Below are 20,826 nucleotides of genomic sequence, written 5' to 3'. Positions count from 1 at the left end.
TCTCTCTCTCTCTCTCCTCACCTGTCTCTCTCTCTCTCCTCACCTGTCTGTCTGTCTCTCTCTCTCTCCTCACATGTCTCTCTCTCTCCTCACCTGTCTTTCTCTCTCTCTCTCCTCACCTGTCTCTCTCTCTCTCTCTCTCCTCACCTGTCTCTCTCTCTCCTCACCTGTCTCTCTCTCTCTCCTCACCTGTCTCTCTCTCTCCTCACCTGTCTCTCTCTCTCTCCTCACCTGTCTCTCTCTCTCTCTCCTCACCTCTCTCTCTCTCTCCTCACCTGTCTCTCTCTCTCCTCACATGTCTCTCTCTTTCCTCACATGTCTCTCTCTCTCTCTCTCTCCTCACCTGTCTCTCTCTCTCCTCACATGTCTCTCTCTCTCTCCTCACATGTCTCTCTCTCTCCTCACATGTCTCTCTCTCTCCTCACCTGTCTCTCTCTCTCCTCACATGTCTCTCTCTTTCCTCACATGTCTCTCTCTCTCTCTCTCTCCTCACCTGTCTCTCTCTCTCCTCACATGTCTCTCTCTCTCTCCTCACATGTCTCTCTCTCTCCTCACATCTCTCTCTCTCTCCTCACATGTCTCTCTCTCTCCTCACCTGTCTTTCTCTCTCTCTCTCTCTCCTCACCTGTCTCTCTCTATCTCTCTCTCCTCACCTGTCTCTCTCTCTCCTCACATGTCTCTCTCTCTCTCTCTCTTTCCTCACATGTCTCTCTCTCTCTCTCTCCTCACCTGTCTCTCTCTCTCCTCACATGTCTCTCTCTCTCTCCTCACATGTCTCTCTCTCTCCTCACATGTCTCTCTCTCTCCTCACATGTCTCTCTCTCTCTCCTCACATGTCTCTCTCTCTCCTCACCTGTCTTTCTCTCTCTCTCTCTCTCCTCACCTGTCTCTCTCTCTCCTCACATGTCTCTCTCTCTCTCTCTCTCCTCAGCTGTCTCTCTCTCCTCACCTGTCTCTCTCTCTCCTTCCGTTTCGGGTGTGCGTGGTGACCGTGTGAGAGAGGCGTGGAGTTTTGAAGTGTTCTGTCCGGTTCATCGGGGTGTTTTGAACGGTTTGGCCGCCTGCCTTGGTGCAGCTGGTCGGGCTGTTCTGAGACTTTTGTGAGCGAGTGTCGGAGTTTTCTTTTTTCTTTTTTCGAGGCGTCTCGGAGGAATGGCGTCCTCCGAGACGCCGCCGCCCTCTCTCCGACAAGGAGTGAGGGTCGTGCCGCCGGGGAGCGGCGTGTCCGTGGAGGAGGTGCTGCTGGCCGTGGGGGGGCGGGTCGGCCACCAGAACCTGAGCTTCGCGCCCCGCATGAGCGGAGCGGTGGAGGTGTTCCTGGGGGACGAGCCCCTCCTGCACCAGCTGGTCGGGAGCGGCGTGACCATCAGGGGCGCGGCGGTGCAGGTGTCCCGCTGACCGCCCCTCCACGCGGGTCACCGTGGCCGGAGAGATAATGGAGGAGCTGCGGAGGTTCGGAAGGTTTGCCAGCGGGCTGAAGACGGTGAGCTTGGGGTGCAGGGACCAGAAGCTGAGGCAGAGGAGAGGAGGGCTGCTCAGTGGCTCAGCAGGGGACTCGGGGACGGTTCTCTCTCTCTGAGGCCGTGCAGGTCTGGAGGTGGAGACGTGGACTGTGGAGTTGATGATGATGATGATGATGATGATGATGATTGTTTTGTTTGTTTGGCGTATGGCTAATGTTTGTTTGTTTGTTTGACGACTATTTATTTATTTATGCTTCAATTGATGTTTTAGAGTGTTTATGTTTTTCACTGAAAAGTGGAATAAAGGGATTTTTAAACCTCTCTCTCTCCTCACCTGTCTGCCTCTCTCTCCTCACCTGTCTGCCTCTCTCTCCTCACCTGTCTGCCTCTCTCTCCTCACCTGTCTGCCTCTCTCTCCTCACCTGTCTGCCTCTCTCTCCTCACCTGTCTGCCTCTCTCTCCTCACCTGTCTGTCTCTCAGGACACGACTAGTCTCCTCACCATGGATCCGGCAGCAGAGATCCGGCAGCAGGTAACACAAAAGTATGAACACTGGAGTGCAGTACTTTACGGTGTAGTACCTGTTGCTGACTCCGCCTCTCTCCTCAGGGCTGCAGCTGTGGCTCCGCCTCCTCCAGGTGTTGGTGTCTGGACTGTGATGAAGCTCTGTGTGACATGTGCCTGTCGGCTCACCGCAGAGTGACGGTCACCAGATCACACCGGATCTTAAACCAGCCGCCAGCAGGTGAGACTCCTATTGATCGCCTGTTATTGATCCTCCATCTGCTCTGCTCTGGTTTACCTGGAGACACCTGGAGACCAACACCGCAGCTGTGTACCTGTGTTTCTACCAGTGATGGATATCCTTTGGGTTTTTCCCGATACCGGTGCTGAAACGATTCTTTTAAAACGACACCGTCTCCTAATAATCTCCCTTTGTGTGGCGGCTTGGAGCGTTTCTCCTTCAGATTCCAGCATTTAAAACAGACGTTTCCTCATCGAGGTTTGGTGGAGCAAACGGAGCGTTTCTCTCTCGGAGGTCGTCTCTTCTTCACGCTCAGTTGGTTTGGTGCATTTGCTGCTCGTCGCGTTGTTCAAGTCTTTTTTTGTTCACCTTTCGGCATTTTCTCTGTTAAAAGGTTGATGGCTAGCTAGCTACTCTAGCTATACAAACAGTAGTCTATCAGCTAGCTACTTTAGCTATACAAACGGTAGTCTATCAGCTAGCTACTTTAGCTATACAAACGGTAGTCTATCAGCTAGCTACTTTAGCTATACAAACGGTAGTCTATCAGCTAGCTACTCTAGCTATACAAACAGTAGTCTATCAGCTAGCTACTTTAGCTATACAAACGGTAGTCTATCAGCTAGCTACTTTAGCTATACAAACGGTAGTCTATCAGCTAGCTACTTTAGCTATACAAACGGTAGTCTATCAGCTAGCTACTTTAGCTATACAAACGGTAGTCTATCAGCTAGCTACTCTAGCTTTACAAACGGTAGTCTATCAGCTAGCTACTTTAGCTATACAAATGGTAGTCTATCAGCTAGCTACTCTAGCTATACAAACGGTAGCCTATCAGCTAGCTACTCTAGCTATACAAACGGTAGTCTATCAGCTAGCTACTTTAGCTATACAAACGATAGTCTATCAGCTAGCTACTTTAGCTATACAAACGGTAGGCTATCAGTTAGCTACTCTAGCTATACAAACGGTAGGCTATCAGCTAGCTACTGTAGCTATACAAACGGTAGGCTATCGTTAGCTGCTGTAGCTATACAAACGGTAGGCTATCGTTAGCTGCTGTAGCTATACAAACGGTAGGCTATCAGCTAGCTACTGTAGCTATGCAAACGGTAGGCTATCATTAGCTGCTGCCAGAACGGAGTCATCAGAGTAGTGAAACAAAAGTATTGGCACCGGTTTTTGGTACCCAACCTAGTTTTTACTGGACTCAACACTGGAAGTAGAATCCAACAGTGTGCTTCACCAGTAAGGAAGACTGGTGGTCAGGAGAGAGAATGCAGCTTTAACACATGAAGCATAGACTTCTATACAACCAGAGGAGTCACCCCCTGGTGGTTAGGAGAGAGAATGCAGCTTTAACACATGAAGCATAGACTTCTATACAACCAGAGGAGTCACCCCCTGGTGGTCAGGAGAGAGAATACAACTTTTACACATGAAGCATAGACTTCTATACAACCAGAGGAGTCACCCCCTGGTGGTCAGGAGAGAGAATACAGCTTTTACACATGAAGCATAGACTTCTATACAACCAGAGGAGTCACCCCCTGGTGGTCAGGAGAGAGAATGCAGCTTCAACAGATGAAGCATAGACTTCTATACAACCAGAGGAGTCACCCCCTGGTGGTCAGGAGAGAGAATGCAGCTTCAACACATGAAGCATAGACTTCTATACAACCAGAGGAGTCACCCCCTGGTGGTCAGGAGAGAGAATGCAGCTTCAACACATGAAGCATAGACTTCTATACAACCAGAGGAGTCGCCCCCTGGTGGTCAGGAGAGAGAATGCAGCTTCAACACATGAAGCATAGACTTCTATACAACCAGAGGAGTCGCCCCCTGGTGGTCAGGAGAGAGAATGCAGCTTTAACACATGAAGCATAGACTTCTATACAACCAGAGGAGTCGCCCCCTGGTGGTCAGGAGAGAGAATGCAGCTTCAACACATGAAGCATAGACTTCTCTTGAAAGAACCAGGACTCTGAACTGATCTTCTTTTGTCTCCAGGAGACGTCTCGACTCCTCCCATCAAGTTCTGTAGACTCCACCCGTCTGAGCCGCTCAAACTCTACTGCTTCACCTGCAACGAGCTCACCTGTAGAGACTGTCAGCTGGCGGCTCACATGAACCACAGGTATGTCTCAAACAATATATATATATATATATATATATATATATATATATATATATATCTATATATCTATATATATATCTATATCTCTTTGTCTTTCATCTTGTAGAAAGTCTCTTTACTAACAGACGGAGAACTAACAGGTGAACCAGATCAGAGAAGATAAGAAAGTCCTTTATTAGTCCCCCAGTGGGGACATTGCAGGATTACAGCAGCAAGAGATAGTAGTAAAATAAGAAACCAGTAATAAATATAAGTAAACAGTAAAAATTATCCATATTAGCACTACTATATGATAATGATATTATAAGAAGAGAAGAAAGAGACAGGAAGCTTAGATTTAAACAGCTCCCTGTTTCTGTGTCCAGAGTCTCACAATTAAAGCCTCAAGAACAAGCTGTTCACTTCAGTCTGTCAGCTCTGATCCTCTTCAATCAATACTACTGATCAATAATCAAACTGCTGCTCCTCCTCCTCCTCCTCTTCCTCGCAGGTATCAGTTTGTGAAGGAGGCGCTGGCCACGGTGAAGCAGCAGCTGGAGAACCGGCTGGAGTACCGGATTCAGCCAATCACAGCGCAGAGAAACGCAATGAGGCGGAGCCTGATGGACATGAAGACCAGGTAGAAGAAACGTGACGGATCAATAATGAGACGGATCGATTACTAGAGATTGATTGATAAATGAAGTGTCCTCCTCCTGCTCCTCTTCTCCTCCTCCTGCTCCTGTTCTCCTCCTCCCCCTCCTCCTGCTCCTGTTCTCCTCCTCCTCTTCCTCGTTCTCCTCCTCCTCCTGTTCCTGTTCTCCTCCTCCTCTTCCTCTTTCTCCTCCTCCTCCTCCTGTTCCTGTTCTCCTCCTCCTGCTCCTCCTCCTGCTCTTTCTCCTCCTCCTCCTCCTGCTCTTCCTCCTCCTCCTCCTCTTCCTCTTCTTCCTCCTCCTCCTCAGGCTGCATGACATCTCTGAAAGTCGTTCTAACTTGAGGTCTGAGCTTCAGCAGTCGTTCAGCTTCATCACGGATCATCTGATGAAGAGGAAGGAGGAGGTCTTAAAGCAGGCCGAGGTAGACTCTATTGTTGTTGTTCTATTGTTGTTCTTCTGTTCTTCTCTCGGTTCCTCATGAGTTTTCACAGGATGCCCTTTAGACATCCTGTCTGTCAGCTGGTTGTCTGTTATTGATCCGTTTCCTCTCCACCTGTTCTGGGCGGTTTCTGAGCAGGAGGTGAGTTTGTTGGAGTCCGAGGGGATTAAGATGAGGATGACGAAGACGATGCAGCTGTGGAAGAACCAGCTGTTGATGATGAAGATTATTGAAAAAGCCCAAAACACCAATGACCTGTCGGCCCTGGCGACCTACGCCGCTCAGGTGAGAGGACGATGTTTAGTTTTAAATGGTATTTTGACCTTTAACGAAATTTTTTTTTTATAGATTTTGTCTATATTTAATTATTCTGGAAATGTTTTCCTGTCAAATGAATGCTCTCAAAAGAACAGATAAAAAAAAAAATCTTAACAAATACAAACGTTTCTAAAACAGTAAAAAAAAGAAATAAGGGATGTGAACCTTTTTATCGATACCGTACAGAACGCTCGCTCTTGCGTGTTTCCTGTCGGCAGGTCGACTGTCAGCTGAAGGAATGTCCGGATCTGGACGTGTCTCCGCCTCTCGTCATGTCGAACCTGAAGGTCGTCACCGACCGGACGGCTCTGGAGGCCGTTCTGCGCTTTGGTGAGTCGACGTTTGGTCCACTGTGTGGGGTGAGCTGCGTCACATCAGCCAAAAGGGTTCCAGAGAAAACCATAGGGATATAAAGGGTTCCAGAGGAAACCATTGGGATATAAAAGGGTTCCAGAGGAAACCATTGGGATATAAAGGGTTCCAGAGGAAACCATTGGGATATAAAAGGGTTCCAGAGGAAACCATAAGGATATAAAAGGGTTCCAGAGGAAACCATAAGGATATAAAGGGTTCCAGAGGAAACCATAGGGATATAAAAGGGTTCCAGAGGAAACCATAGGGATATAAAAGGGTTCCAGAGGAAACCATAGGGATATAAAAGGATTCCAGAGGAAACCATAGGGATATAAAAGGGTTCCAGAGGAAACCATTGGGATATAAAAGGGTTCCAGAGGAAACCATTGCGATATAAAAGGGTTCCAGAGGAAACCATTGGGATTAAAGGATTCCAGAGGAAACCATAGGGATATAAAAGGGTTCCAGAGGAAACCATTGGGATTAAAGGATTCCAGAGGAAACCATAGGGATATAAAAGGGTTCCAGAGGAAACCATTGGGATATAAAAGGGTTCCAGATGAAACCATTGGGATATAAAAGGGTTCCAGAGGAAACCATAAGGATATAAAAGGGTTCTAGATGAAAAGGGTTCCAGAGGAAACCATTGGGATATAAAAGGGTTCCAGATGAAAAGGGTTCCAGAGGAAACCATGGGGATATAAAAGGGTTCCAGATGAAACCATAGGGATATAAAAGGGTTCTAGATGAAACCATTGGGATATAAAAGGGTTCTAGATGAAACCATTGGGATATAAAAGGGTTCCAGATGAAACCATTGGGATATAAAAGGGTTCCAGAGGAAACCATAAGGATATAAAAGGGTTCTAGATGAAACCATTGGGATATAAAAGGGTTCCAGATGAAACCATTGGGATATAAAAGGGTTCTAGATGAAACCATTGGGATATAAAAGGGTTCCAGATGAAACCATTGGGATATAAAAGGGTTCCAGAGGAAACCATAAGGATATAAAAGGGTTCTAGATGAAACCATTGGGATATAAAAGGGTTCCAGAGGAAACCATAAGGATATAAAAGGGTTCTAGATGAAACCATTGGGATATAAAAGGGTTCCAGATGAAACCATTGGGATATAAAAGGGTTCCAGAGGAAACCATTGGGATATAAAAGGGTTCCAGATGAAACCATTGGGATATAAAAGGGTTCCAGAGGAAACCATTAGAATATAAAAGGGTTCTAGATGAAACCATTGGGATATAAAAGGGTTCCAGATGAAACCATTGGGATATAAAAGGGTTCCAGAGGAAACCATTGGGATATAAAGGATTCCAGGGGAAACCATAGGGATATAAAAGGGTTCTAGATGAAACCATTGGGATATAAAGGATTCCAGGGGAAACCATAGGGATATAAAAGGGTTCTAGATGAAACCATTGGGATATAAAAGGGTTCCAGATGAAAAGGGTTCCAGAGGAAACCATAGGGATATAAAAGGGTTCCAGAGGAAACCATAGAGATATAAAAGGGTTCTAGATGAAACCATTGGGATATAAAAGGGTTCTAGATGAAACCAACCTCCTTGAATATGAAATATGAGGACTGATCCCTGATATTTAACATCACATGCTATGTTTCTGATTGGCTCTAAACAACCTGATGTTGATGTTTATATTTGCTGAGGATGTTTCTGTTTCCAGGTGCACTTGAGGTAAAATGGATCCCGTTCTCCGTCTCAAAAACCACCAATCTTCATCAACCTTCAAAGGCCTCTTCCTCTTCCAGTTCTACTTCCACTCCCGCCACCCCTCCCCCCGCCCACAGACCACTCCCCCAAACCAGGACCACCGTTCACTCCCCCGTTGCAGTCGGCTGTTCCGCTCCTACCTCAACGTCTTCGTCCAGGAAGCTGCGTCTTTCTCCTTCCTCCTCCAACGGTGTTCCGTCCACCTCCACCTGCGGGACCCTTCCTCAAAACGGGAACACCGGCAACAAAGACTCACCTGTTCCAGTCACCTGTTCAAAACATGTGTTGATGCTGAAAAATCCTTCTCCATTGAACCTCCCCCCTTCATCAGATCCGTCTTCGGTCCTCAAACCGGTCCAGCCCTCACTGGCTGCGAACAAACCGACTGCCCCCCAGAACCAGAACCAGTCCAGCACCGCCCTGCTACAGGGCCCTCAGACCACGTCCTGCTCCACCCGTCTGTCAGTCATGCCTCAGTTTCCCATAGTGCGCACTCCGATGCTACCTGAGAACACCTGGCTTAGAAACCAGAAGAGCCTGATGGGAGATATCTGCCCTGAGGCGCTTCCTGTGGGAAAGAAGAGAAAGATGAACCCGGACTCTGGCGGACCGAGTGGCCCGGCGCCACATCGACCTCTGAAGGATGTCGGCTTCGCCACAACCAGCAGCCCTCCGTCCTGCGACCAGCGCCTCGCCCCCGATACCGGACATCCTTCTCATGCTCTGAAAGACCAGCAGCAGAGTCCTGTGGTCAGGGCGGTGGCGGACTCCGCCTGTGATCGCAGTGTACAGCCGGTCGCAGCGAGGCGGCCGGAGCCTGCAGAGAACGAACCGACATCCACTGTGTTTGAAGAACCTGCAGGGGAACCTGAACCTGGATTATCGGATACAGAACCTAAACCATCGGATACAGAACCTGCACCTGAACCATCGGATACAAAACCTGAACCGGAAGTATCGGATACAGAACCGGAAGAACCTGGATTATCCGATGCAGAACCTGAATCTGCACCTGAACCATCGGATACAGAACTGGAAGAACCTGGATTATCGGATACAGAACCTGAACATGAACCTGCCGTATCGGATTCAGAACCTGAGCGGGGTTCTGTGATTGGACACCCATACGTCTCTCTGAGCCAATGGCAGCCCAGAGTGTCTCTGTTCAGGCTCCCCGTGACTCCGCCCCGTCCTGGACGTCCCAGGCCGTGTTTTGTTCTGGTTCCCGGTGAGGCTGAAGATGAGATTTACCTGAAAGAGATGAGCGAAGATGCTGAGGTAAAGTAGTTGAATATCGCCGTTCATGCCAACTGTAGAGCGCTCAGAGGGTTAAACAGAGTTATTCTGCTGTAAAGACGTGTTCCAGTCCTCTGGTTCCACAGAGCAGCAGCACTTCATATCACAGAGAATACATGACAGCATTACAGCTCTCTAGTACTAGCATCCTAGTGGATAATACAGGGAACAGAATCCTCTCAAGCGCCACCTTCCTGTCCAAATATGGTCACTTCTGGTTCCAAGAAAACGTGATGTATTTTTAGGTTTACTTTGGTCTGGTCCATACGTGAAAACTCGCTACAAACGTATGAAGATCTTATAGAACGCATTGCTGCAGATTAAACCAGACAACAGGATATAAAGGATGCAACACATTTATGCAGCAGAAACATCAGATATAATAGGAAAACATTTTACTGATCAATACATACTATAGTACTATAGTATGAGTATTTTCACAGTTTGTGTTAGTACTTTCGCTGCAGTAAAGGAGTACTTTCATGCTTCACCTGTGAATTATAAAAAGAAACAAAGTGAAGCAGGAAATCCATCATGTTCTCAGGCTTTTCAATACTCTGTTCTTTGAAAGCAGTGCGCTCTTATTTTGAAATAAAGGTTGAGTTGATGGTGCTGATCCTTGACCTTGACTGCAGTTATACGGGGCGTGTATCTCGGCCTCATCCAGGTGTTCCTCTCTGCTCTGTCACAGCCCGGTGCAGGTGAGGTCCCAGGTGACATCATCCCTGGTGACATCATCCCTGATGACATCCCCCCTGATGACATCACCCCTGATGACATCCCCCCTGAGCTGCCGCCGTCGCCGGACTCCCCCGTGACTCTGGTGACAGTGTCCTGCTCCGCCTGCCAGGAGCCCAGCGGCTCCATCATCTGCTCCTTCTGCGGGCGAGGATACCACCGGCTCTGCCACGCCCCTCCGGTGGGCGCCGCCCTGCAGTGAGTCCTTCAGTGTTCAGCGTCATGGAAATGAACCTCATCAATCTCCTGTAGAGAAAACACATGATGGGAAACACTTACATGTCTTTCAGCCTTGTGCTGCTGGAAGATGCTGGTTGGCTGCGGCCCGGAGAGAAGAGTGAGAGCACAGAGAAGGAAACTAAAGGTCACTAGTTCATGTTAACATGAACTAGTGACCTTTAGTGAACCTTAATAATTATAATCTGTACAATTACCAATGTATTTACTCTTTAATCACTGTGTTATTTTGCTGTCTTTTAGAGTAACATTACTATAATAACTACACAACATATGGATCTATCTTTATAATAACCTGCATGTACATATTCCCCCTATTGCTAAGTTTAGCTAAACAATGGAGGACAGCACTTATTCCTCATTAACCGGCACCAGAAGAGGCCCACCTCCACTGTGGGGTCGCCCACGGCTGGAAACACGTCACATGGTCAGAGGAAGATGTTCCTGGAGGCACAGCTAGTGTCAGAGAAACCTGAATAAGCCTCTCTTAAAGCTGCAGCAGCGTTCCCTGTTGAATGGGATCCGAAGCGTTAGCGTTAGCATCACCTGTCATACCACAGTCGGCTTCAGGCCTCAGCTCAGCGCTCAGACCCGTTCAACAGGAACAACACGTCATGCAGCTCCCCGTCTGCTGGAGGAAACGAGTTGAGGATTAAGGATGAAAACAGTGGAACAAGCAGGCCTCTGTCCCCATGGTCCTCAGTGTCATGTCATGTGACCGCCATGTGACCGCCATGTGACCGTCATGTGACCGTCATGTGACCGTCATGTGACCGCCATGTGACCGTCATGTGACCGCCATGTGACCGCCATGTGACCGTCATGTGACCGCCATGTGACCGCCATGTGACTGCCATGTGACCGTCATGTGACCGCCATGTGACTGCCATGTGACCGCCATGTGACCGCCATGTGACCGTCATGTGACCGCCATGTGACCGTCATGTGACCGTCATGTGACCGCCATGTGACCGCCATGTGACTGCCATGTGACCGTCATGTGACCGCCATGTGACCGCCATGTGACCGTCATGTGACCGCCATGTGACCGTCATGTGACCGTCATGTGACCGCCATGTGACCGCCATGTGACCGCCATGTGACCGCCATGTGACTGCCATGTGACCGTCATGTGACCGCCATGTGACCGTCATGTGACTGCCATGTGACCGTCATGTGACCGTCATGTGACTGCCATGTGACCGCCATGTGACCGCCATGTGACCGTCATGTGACCGTCATGTGACCGCCATGTGACTGCCATGTGACTGCCATGTGACCGTCATGTGACCGCCATGTGACCGCCATGTGACTGCCATGTGACCGTCATGTGACCGCCATGTGACCGCCATGTGACCGCCATGTGACCTTCCCGCTGGTCAACGCAGCGTGACCAGTGTCCAGGTTATTTGGGCCGAGTGTCAGAGCTCACAGTGATGCACCTTCAGTCCAGGACGCCTCACTGGAGTCAGTCCAGGTCAGAAAGATGTTCTCCAGGAATCATGGGAGAGAGGAGGGGCTCCTGAATAGTGTGGGATCCACTATCTATAATATGACGTCATTCCTAAGAAGCTCACTTGTTTCTCAGTTTGTGGTTTAGCCTCAGCTTGAGTTGCCTGTCTTCTTCAGGGAGAGAGTTCTGACCTCTGCTGTGATCACAGGTCCTAGATGTAAACTAGACGGAGTGAATCTCTTTTGTGTCCGTCTCCTTCCTCACTGTCGCGGTGCTCAGGAGGACATGAAGGCCTGAGATCAGAGAGTCTGTGCAGTCAGACATGTTGTCTACAGTCCTGGCCTCGGGCCAAGGACTCGTGTGGAATCTCCACTAACAACTCGGCCTGCTGGAGACAGAGACAGCACTCGTGGTCCAATAATGTCCCTCCTACTCAAACCCTCCATCTCTTCCTCGTTCCCTCCACACCTCCTCACAGCTCATCTCCCTATGTGCAGTGGATCAACTTGCATGTGACTTTCTGCACGTGGTGAATGAGGTGAACAGAATCCGTCCTCTGTGAAGCTCCCATGTTCCTACAGACCTCTCATAGCGGCTCCACAAACCCGCCGTGTCATACTTCATCATCTGTTGGGTCCTTGTTCGCTCACCTTCAGGATGTGAGAAGCATACCAAGTATGCACATCACATCTCTGCCCAGCTAATGTATAGGGCAGCAATCAGACGGCAGAAATGCGTGTCTGACTGTGATGTCATCAACTGTACCGACAATAGCGTTGTCTAATTGACTCACCGCCGACCAGCCGACTGTAACACCTGACTCTTTCTCAGGTAAAGCAGTGTGGCTCTGCGTCAATCAAATATGGAACATCTTACCTTGAATAGTTAACATGACTTATGGTCATTCACTAAAACCTTCATTTTCATTCAAATATATCTTATGGTGTGTGGTGTTTGCCTAGTTTCTAATGTGTGTATCGCATGCACGAGTTTGTCATAATCCAGATCAGAATGTGCTCACCCTTAGTGTGAGGTGGGAAGGTCCTTCTCTGGGTCCGTCCCGTCGCTCCACCTCTTCCCACCAGCCCTGTTTCATTCTGCGTGGCTTGCAGGTCGTTCCTTCTCAAAGCTCGGTTCTCTACATGTAGCACACAGTCTTTGTCTCGCGTCTCAGTCTCCTCCCCATGTTGTGGACAGTCCTGCTTTCCATCATCTTCCCCGGATGCCATGTCCACACAGTGTTGTCCACACAGTGTTGTCCACACAGTGTTGTCCACACAGTGTTGTCCACACAGTGTTGTCCACACAGTGTTGTCCATACAGTGTTGTCCATACAGTGTTGTCCATACAGTGTTGTCCACACAGTGTTGTCCACACAGTGTTGTCCACACATTGTCCACACAGTGTTGTCCACACAGTGTTGTCCACACATTGTTGTCCACACATTGTTGTCCACACAGTGTTGTCCATACAGTGTTGTCCATACAGTGTTGTCCACACAGTGTTGTCCACACAGTGTTGTCCACACATTGTCCACACAGTGTTGTCCACACATTGTCCACACAGTGTTGTCCACACAGTGTTGTCCACACATTGTCCACACAGTGTTGTCCACACATTGTCCACACAGTGTTGTCCATACAGTGTTGTCCACACAGTGTTGTCCACACAGTGTTGTCCACACAGTGTTGTCCACACAGTGTTGTCCACACAGTGTTGTCCATACAGTGTTGTCCATACAGTGTTGTCCACACAGTGTTGTCCACACAGTGTTGTCCACACATTGTCCACACAGTGTTGTCCACACAGTGTTGTCCACACATTGTTGTCCACACAGTGTTGTCCACACAGTGTTGTCCATACAGTGTTGTCCATACAGTGTTGTCCACACAGTGTTGTCCACACAGTGTTGTCCACACATTGTCCACACAGTGTTGTCCACACATTGTCCACACAGTGTTGTCCACACAGTGTTGTCCACACATTGTCCACACAGTGTTGTCCACACATTGTCCACACAGTGTTGTCCATACAGTGTTGTCCACACAGTGTTGTCCACACAGTGTTGTCCACACATTGTCCACACATTGTCCACACAGTGTTGTCCACACATTGTCCACACAGTGTTGTCCACACAGTGTTGTCCACACATTGTTGTCCACACAGTGTTGTCCATACAGTGTTGTCCATACAGTGTTGTCCACACAGTGTTGTCCACACATTGTTGTCCACACAGTGTTGTCCATACAGTGTTGTCCATACAGTGTTGTCCACACAGTGTTGTCCACACATTGTTGTCCACACAGTGTTGTCCATACAGTGTTGTCCACACAGTGTTGTCCACACAGTGTTGTCCATACAGTGTTGTCCACACAGTGTTGTCCACACAGTGTTGTCCACACATTGTTGTCCACACAGTGTTGTCCATACAGTGTTGTCCATACAGTGTTGTCCATACAGTGTTGTCCACACAGTGTTGTCCACACATTGTTGTCCACACATTGTCCACACAGTGTTGTCCACACATTGTTGTCCACACAGTGTTGTCCACACAGTGTTGTCCACACAGTGTTGTCCACACATTGTTGTCCACACAGTGTTGTCCACACAGTGTTGTCCACACATTGTTGTCCACACAGTGTTGTCCACACAGTGTTGTCCACACAGTGTCCACACAGTGTTGTCCACACATTGTCCACACATTGTCCACACAGTGTTGTCCACACATTGTCCACACAGTGTTGTCCACACATTGTCCACACAGTGTTGTCCACACATTGTCCACACAGTGTTGTCCACACAGTGTTGTCCACACAGTGTTGTCCACACAGTGTTGTCCACACAGTGTTGTCCACACATTGTCCACACAGTGTTGTCCACACAGTGTTGTCCATACAGTGTTGTCCACACAGTGTTGTCCACACAGTGTTGTCCACACATTGTCCACACAGTGTTGTCCACACAGTGTTGTCCACACAGTGTTGTCCACACAGTGTTGTCCATACAGTGTTGTCCACACAGTGTTGTCCACACAGTGTTGTCCACACATTGTCCACACAGTGTTGTCCACACAGTGTTGTCCACACATTGTCCGCTGGGCGTCCCAGAGTTTGCGCTGACAGGACTTTGTTGTTCCCTCTCCTTTCTGCTGGTGGTTGGATGCTTTCCCTGTGGAGGAGCTCAGGATCAGGATCCATGTGACCATGTACCTCGGACAAGGAAAGCTAGTTTAGCAGTGCATTCTTTTCCCTTTCTTTTATCCATTCCCATCGTTTTTATTCCATTATCACACTCATTCCTTAATCTTTTCCTCTCCCTACTCTCTGCTTCCTCTCTCCACACACCATACCCCTCCAGTCCACTCTAAACAGTGCTTTCTTTCTTTCTTTCTTAGACTTCCTCTCTCGTTCTACCGCTTCGTTGTTCTCTCTCTGATCCAAACACGCTCAGAGTTGCTCCAATTCCTCTAGACGGAAGCTGCCTTCCTTCAGGAACCCATTTTGACCCATTCTTCCAATTAGTGGCTCGGGCTGCACAGGCTTCACTTTGTTCTGACTTCCACTCATTTCTCCAACAAAACAAACACTACAGTTACTATAGTTCTACCGAATTTTCAGAACGATCTCGTGCAATCAGGAAGTGACACACAAGATCAAACTAAAAAAACCTACAAGTCCGACTTGTGTACCGAATTTTCTGATCGATGTGGCACAATACCCCAAATCAAACTAAAACAACCTACCAGCCCAGGACTGCGGTCTGTAGTCACTTGTTTACTGAGTTATCAGAACACCAGATCAGACCTATAAGACTACCAGCACACATCTGGCCCTCCTAAAGTAAAGGCACGAGTTCAACTCCTTCTCTGGTTACCTGTTTACTGAATTATCTGAATGGAGTTATGAGCTACATATTTAAGAATAAAGCAATTATGATCCATTTCCACCACATTAAAGACTAATGGTCCTCTTTCACTTAAATGCTCCCTTGTTCATAATTATATTTGATCATATTTCCTCCCTGTCTTCTGCTCTCGTGTTTAACCTTTTAAATCAACCAGAGAAGCAACGTGACGTTTTCATATGTTTGAGACTTATTTTAAAGAAACTCTGTCCTGTTAAAACAAACCGCCTGACGCCTGAAAGCATTCAGAGGTAAAATATCGATGTAATATCTCGTCTCACATTATGATATTGATGTAATATCTCGTCTCATATCACTATATTGATGTAATATCTCGTCTCATATCACTATATTGATGTAATATCTCGTCTCACATTATGATATTGATGTAATATCTCGTCTCATATCACTATATTGATGTAATATCTCGTCTCATATCGTGATATTGATGTAATATCTCAAATCACTATATTGATGTAATATCTCGTCTCATATCATGATATTGATGTAATATCTCAAATCACTATATTGATGTAATATCTCGTCTCATATTGCCAAATGTTGGATGAGACCGTGTGTGTCTCTTCCTGCACAGACATTTCACATTAAAGCCAACCAGACACTCAAAAGGCATAATCTGTCTCTTTCTGGAAGACTTTTAGTTTGAAAATTCAATGACAGGAAAAAACATGAAATATGAAGAAGAGGTTCAGACTGAATGTCAAACCAATCACAGTCTGGTGTTTTCTTCAGGTCAGAGTGGATCTGCTCACTGTGTCAGGACCTGTTGGACCCCTCAGACCCCTTCAGCTCTGACAGACCGCCAAGACCGCAGAGTCCCTGTCTCAGTCTGCAGGACCAGAGGGTGAGAGTCCTTTATATATATATATATATATATACACAAGACGTTGCCTGTGGGCGTAGACGTTGCTTGTGGGCATAGATGTTCATTTGTGGGCGTAGTTGTGGTTTGTGGGCGTAGACGTTGTTTGTGGGCGTAGATGTTCGATTTGTGGGCGTAGATGATGTTTGTGGACGTAGATGTTCGTTTGTGGGCGTAGTTGTGGTTTGTGGCCGTAGATGATTTTTGTTGGCGTAGACGTTGTTTGTGGGCGTAGATGATCGAATTGTGGGCGTAGATGATCGAATTGTGGGCGTAGATGTTGTTTGTGGGCGTACACGATGTTTGTGGGCGTACACGATGTTTGTGGGCGTAGCCGTTGTTTGTGGGCGTAGACCTTGCCTGTGGGCGTAGACGTTGCTTGTGGGCATAGATGTTCGTTTGTGGGCGTAGTTGTGGTTTGTGGGCGTAAATGTTTGAATGTTGGCGTTTACGATGTTTATGGGCGTAGATGATGTTTGTGGGCATAGATGTGGTTTATGGGCGTAGACGTTGTTTGTGGGCGTAGACGTTGCTTGTGTGCGTAGTCGTTGCTTGTGGCCGTAGACGTTGCCTGTGGGCGTAGACGTTGCTTGTGGGCATAGATGTTCGTTTGTGGGCGTAGTTGTGGTTTGTGGCCGTAGATGATGTTTGTTGGCGTAGACGTTGTTTGTGGGCGTAGATGATCGAATTGTGGGCGTAGATGTTGTTTGTGGGCGTAGATGTTGTTTGTGGGCGTAGGCGTTGTTTGTGGGCGTACACGATGTTTGTGGGCGTACACAATGTTTGTGGGCGTAGCCGTTGTTTGTGGGCGTAGCCGTTGCCTGTGGGCATAGATGTTCGTTTGTAGCCGTAGATGTTCGTTTGTGGGCGTTGTTGTGGTTTGTGGGCGTAAATGTTTGAATGTTGGCGTTTACGATGTTTATGGGCGTAGATGATGTTTGTGGGCATAGATGTGGTTTATGGGCGTAGACGTTGTTTGTGTGCGTAGTCGTTGCTTGTGGGCGTAGACGTTGCCTGTGGGCGTAGACGTTGCTTGTGGGCATAGATGTTCATTTGTGGGCGTAGTTGTGGTTTGTGGGCGTAGACGTTGTTTGTAGGCGTAGATGTTCGATTTGTGGGCGTAGATGTTGTTTGTGGGCGTAAACGTTGTTTGTGGGCGTATACGTTGTTTGTGGGCGTAGATGTTCGAATTGTGGGCGTAGATGTTGTTTGTGGGCGTACATGATGTTTGTGGGCGTAGACGTTGCTTATGGGCATAGATGTTCATTTGTGGGCGTAGATGTTCGTTTGTGGGCGTAGTTGTGGTTTGTGGGCGTAGTTGTGGTTTGTGGGCGTAGACTTTGTTTGTGGGCGTAGACGTTGTTTGTGGGCGTAGATGCCGTTTGTGTGCGTAGACGTTGTTTGTGGGCGTACACGATGTTTGTGGGCGTACACGATGTTTGTGTGCGTAGACGTTGCTTGTGGGTGTAGACGTTCGTTTGTGGGCGTAGATGTTTGTGGGCGTAGATGTTCGTTTGTGGGCGTAGATGTTTGTGGGCGTAGATGTTCGTTTGTGGGCGTAGATGTTTGAATGTTGGCATTTACGTTGTTTGTGGGCGTAGCCGTTGCCTGTGGGCGTAGCCGTTGCCTGTGTGCGTAGACGTTGCTTGTGGGCGTAGATGTTGCCTGTGGGCGTAGACGTTGCTTGTGGGCATTGATGTTCGTTTGTAGCCGTAGATGTTCGTGTGTAGGCGTAGTTGTAGTTTGTGGGCGTAGATGTTTGAATGTTGCCGTTTACGATGTTTGTGGGCGTAGACGTTGTTTGTGGGCATAGACTTGTTTTGTGGGCGTTGACGTTGCCTGTGGGCGTAGACATTATTTGTGGGCGTAGACATTATTTATGGGCGTAGACGTTGTTTGTGTGCGTAGTCGTTGCTTGTGGGCGTAGACGTTCGTTTGTGGGCGTAGATGTTTGTGGGCGTAGATGTTTGTGGGCGTAGTTGTGGTTTGTGGGCGTAGACGTTGTTTGTGGGCGTAGATGTTTGTGGGCGTAGTTGTGGTTTGTGGGCGTAGACGTTGCTTGTGGGCGTAGATGTTCGTTTGTGGGCGTAGATGTTTGTGGGCGTAGTTGTGGTTTGTGGGCGTAGACGTTGCTTGTGGGCGTAGATGTTCGTTTGTGGGCGTAGATGTTTGTGGGCGTAGTTGTGGTTTGTGGGCGTAGACGTTGCTTGTGGGCGTAGGCGATGCTGAGTCGTTCCCCTGAGCGCAGCGTTCTCCCTGCATACTGGAACCTGGTTCTTCACACTTTGTTCTGCTGAAGTTAAAGTTGTTGGTCTGACTCTCAGCGCTGTGAGACGCTGCTGCTGCTCCTGAAGGTCGAGGGATGCACTCGCCTGCCCCAGGTGAGTTCCTCCACAGTGACGATGTACACATTAATAATGTACACAATGTGTTAGTAATAACATAACAATGGTAATGTGTAAGTAGAGTAATAATGTGTTAGTAACAATGTACACAATGTTGATGTAGTATCCTCACAGTGTGGTATTGGACAGTATCATTGTGTATAAGAGTATATTCACTAGCAGGTTGAGCTCTAACAGAGGCTCACTGATGATGATGATGATGATGATGATGATGAAGATGATGATGTCGTCTTGTCTCCAGCCTCAGCTGACCTTGATGTCGGAGCGTCTGTCTCTCCGCCGCTCTCCTTCCTACGAATCCGCTGCAGAGTTTGTGTCTGACACCTGGAGTCTGTTTCCAGACGCCTCGCAGGTAACCTGACAAATACTGTGTATTATGGGATTACCCTCTATAGCATGAGGTCATGTGACCTGGTGGAGCTATGACATGAGGTCATGTGACCTGGAGGAGCTCCTCTATAGCATGAGGTCATGTGACCTGGTGGAGCTATGACATGAGGTCATGTGACCTGGAGGAGCTCCTCTATAACATGAGGTCATGTGACCTGGTGGAGCTATGACATGAGGTCATGTGACCTGGCGGAGCTCCTCTATAACATGAGGTCATGTGACCTGATGGAGCTATAACATGAGGTCATGTGACCTGGTGGAGCTATGACATGAGGTCATGTGACCTGGTGGAGCTATAACATGAGGTCATGTGACCTGGTGGAGCTATGACATGAGGTCATGTGACCTGGTGGAGCTATAACATGAGGTCATGTGACCTGGTGGAGCTATGACATGAGGTCATGTGACCTGGTGGAGCTATGACATGAGGTCATGTGACCTAGTGGAGCTCCTCTATAATATGAGGTCATGTGACCTGATGGAGCTATAACATGAGGTCATGTGACCTGGTGGAGCTATAACATGAGGTCATGTGACCTGGTGGAGCTCCTCTATAGCATGAGGTCATGTGACCATAGATGCTAACGTTAGCTTCTTACTTCAAACATCACTAAAGTTCGTCAGAGAGGATTATCTTGATGAACCAAACGTGTTAGAATCATAAACAGATAAACATAGTTTTCGTGTCATCCTGATCACCTGATTGGCCGCTCGGCCTCCTCTCTGTTTCCAGGATGACGACGTTCTGAACCGACTGAAGGAGAACCTCCGGAGCCGTTTAGCGTCAGAGTCGATGTCGCCGGGCAGCAGGAACCCGGACGGAGGGAAGCCTGCGGTCGCACAGCGGCTGCTCTCCAGCGAGGGCCCAGACGGCCCAAAGGGGTCAAAGGTCAACCCGGAGGACCAGGAAGGGACGAGCGCCAGAGAGTCCAACGCGAAGGAGACGAGGAAGAGGCTGAGGAACCTTCTGGATCAGGTGCAGCCGCCACGGTCCAAGAGGACGAAGACGAGCGACACGGAGCCCAACACAGCACCCGGGAATTCTGGGAACTGAAGTTCCAGTGGAACTACTGTACTCGACTCTCAATGTTGATTTCATTGACAGCTTTGTATTGAACTTTATTCATAAACCTTTACAATTTTATTTTGTAATAAACAATTTTCTAAATAAGTTATACTTTGTGAGGATTTATTAACTTTTATTGTTTATGAGGTAACGACATTAGTTTATCGTCAACATGTTTTTAGTTGAGTTTATTTACTTGTTTTCAACTCAATATTCGGGTCAGCCTAACAACAGTCTGACTGTAGCAACGGTCAATGGTGAAAGGAAAAAACGTAGACTTTAGCCTAGCTAGCACCACAGCAACTATTATTATTGGATGTTGATGAAATGCGGTTCTTCGTTCGTGGTTCCCTCAGGATGAACCGGACGATCCAGACCTACAATCAGCTGTGTTTACTGATAGTATGCTAACGTTAGCATGCTAACACGATCAACATTATACCTGCTAAACCTTAGCATGCTAGCTGCTCCTCAGAGGACGATCCTTTACTTCACAATACATTATATGCTGTAAACAGCCTGTAGGAGGCGCTGGTGGTTAAACGTTTAGTTATTGATCCTCAGTGTTAAGGATCTCCGATTAAAAATGTTTTAGACAGAAGTTTATTTTGATCACGT

General features: G+C 47.9%; 1 protein-coding gene across 1 annotated transcript; it reads left to right on the top strand.

Annotated features, from left to right (window-relative positions):
- Nucleotides 1-1,774: 1,774 nt before the first annotated feature.
- Nucleotides 1,775-20,304, top strand: trim33l (tripartite motif containing 33, like). Its single transcript, XM_079227404.1, has 13 exons — nt 1,775-1,995; nt 2,073-2,208; nt 4,219-4,345; nt 4,836-4,964; nt 5,287-5,401; nt 5,558-5,704; nt 5,956-6,067; nt 7,791-9,115; nt 9,825-10,069; nt 16,218-16,329; nt 18,672-18,728; nt 18,994-19,104; nt 19,876-20,304. Exons 1-13 carry the CDS (start codon nt 1,966-1,968, stop codon nt 20,194-20,196), a joined length of 2,967 nt encoding a protein of 988 aa, XP_079083530.1. The 5' UTR covers nt 1,775-1,965; the 3' UTR covers nt 20,197-20,304.
- The last annotated feature ends 522 nt before the right edge of the window (nt 20,305-20,826 follow it).

Source organism: Taurulus bubalis (genome assembly GCF_910589615.1).
Source record: "Taurulus bubalis genome assembly, chromosome: 12".
Lineage (NCBI taxonomy): Eukaryota > Metazoa > Chordata > Actinopteri > Perciformes > Cottidae > Taurulus > Taurulus bubalis.
This window is presented reverse-complemented; position numbering and strand designations above follow the sequence as displayed.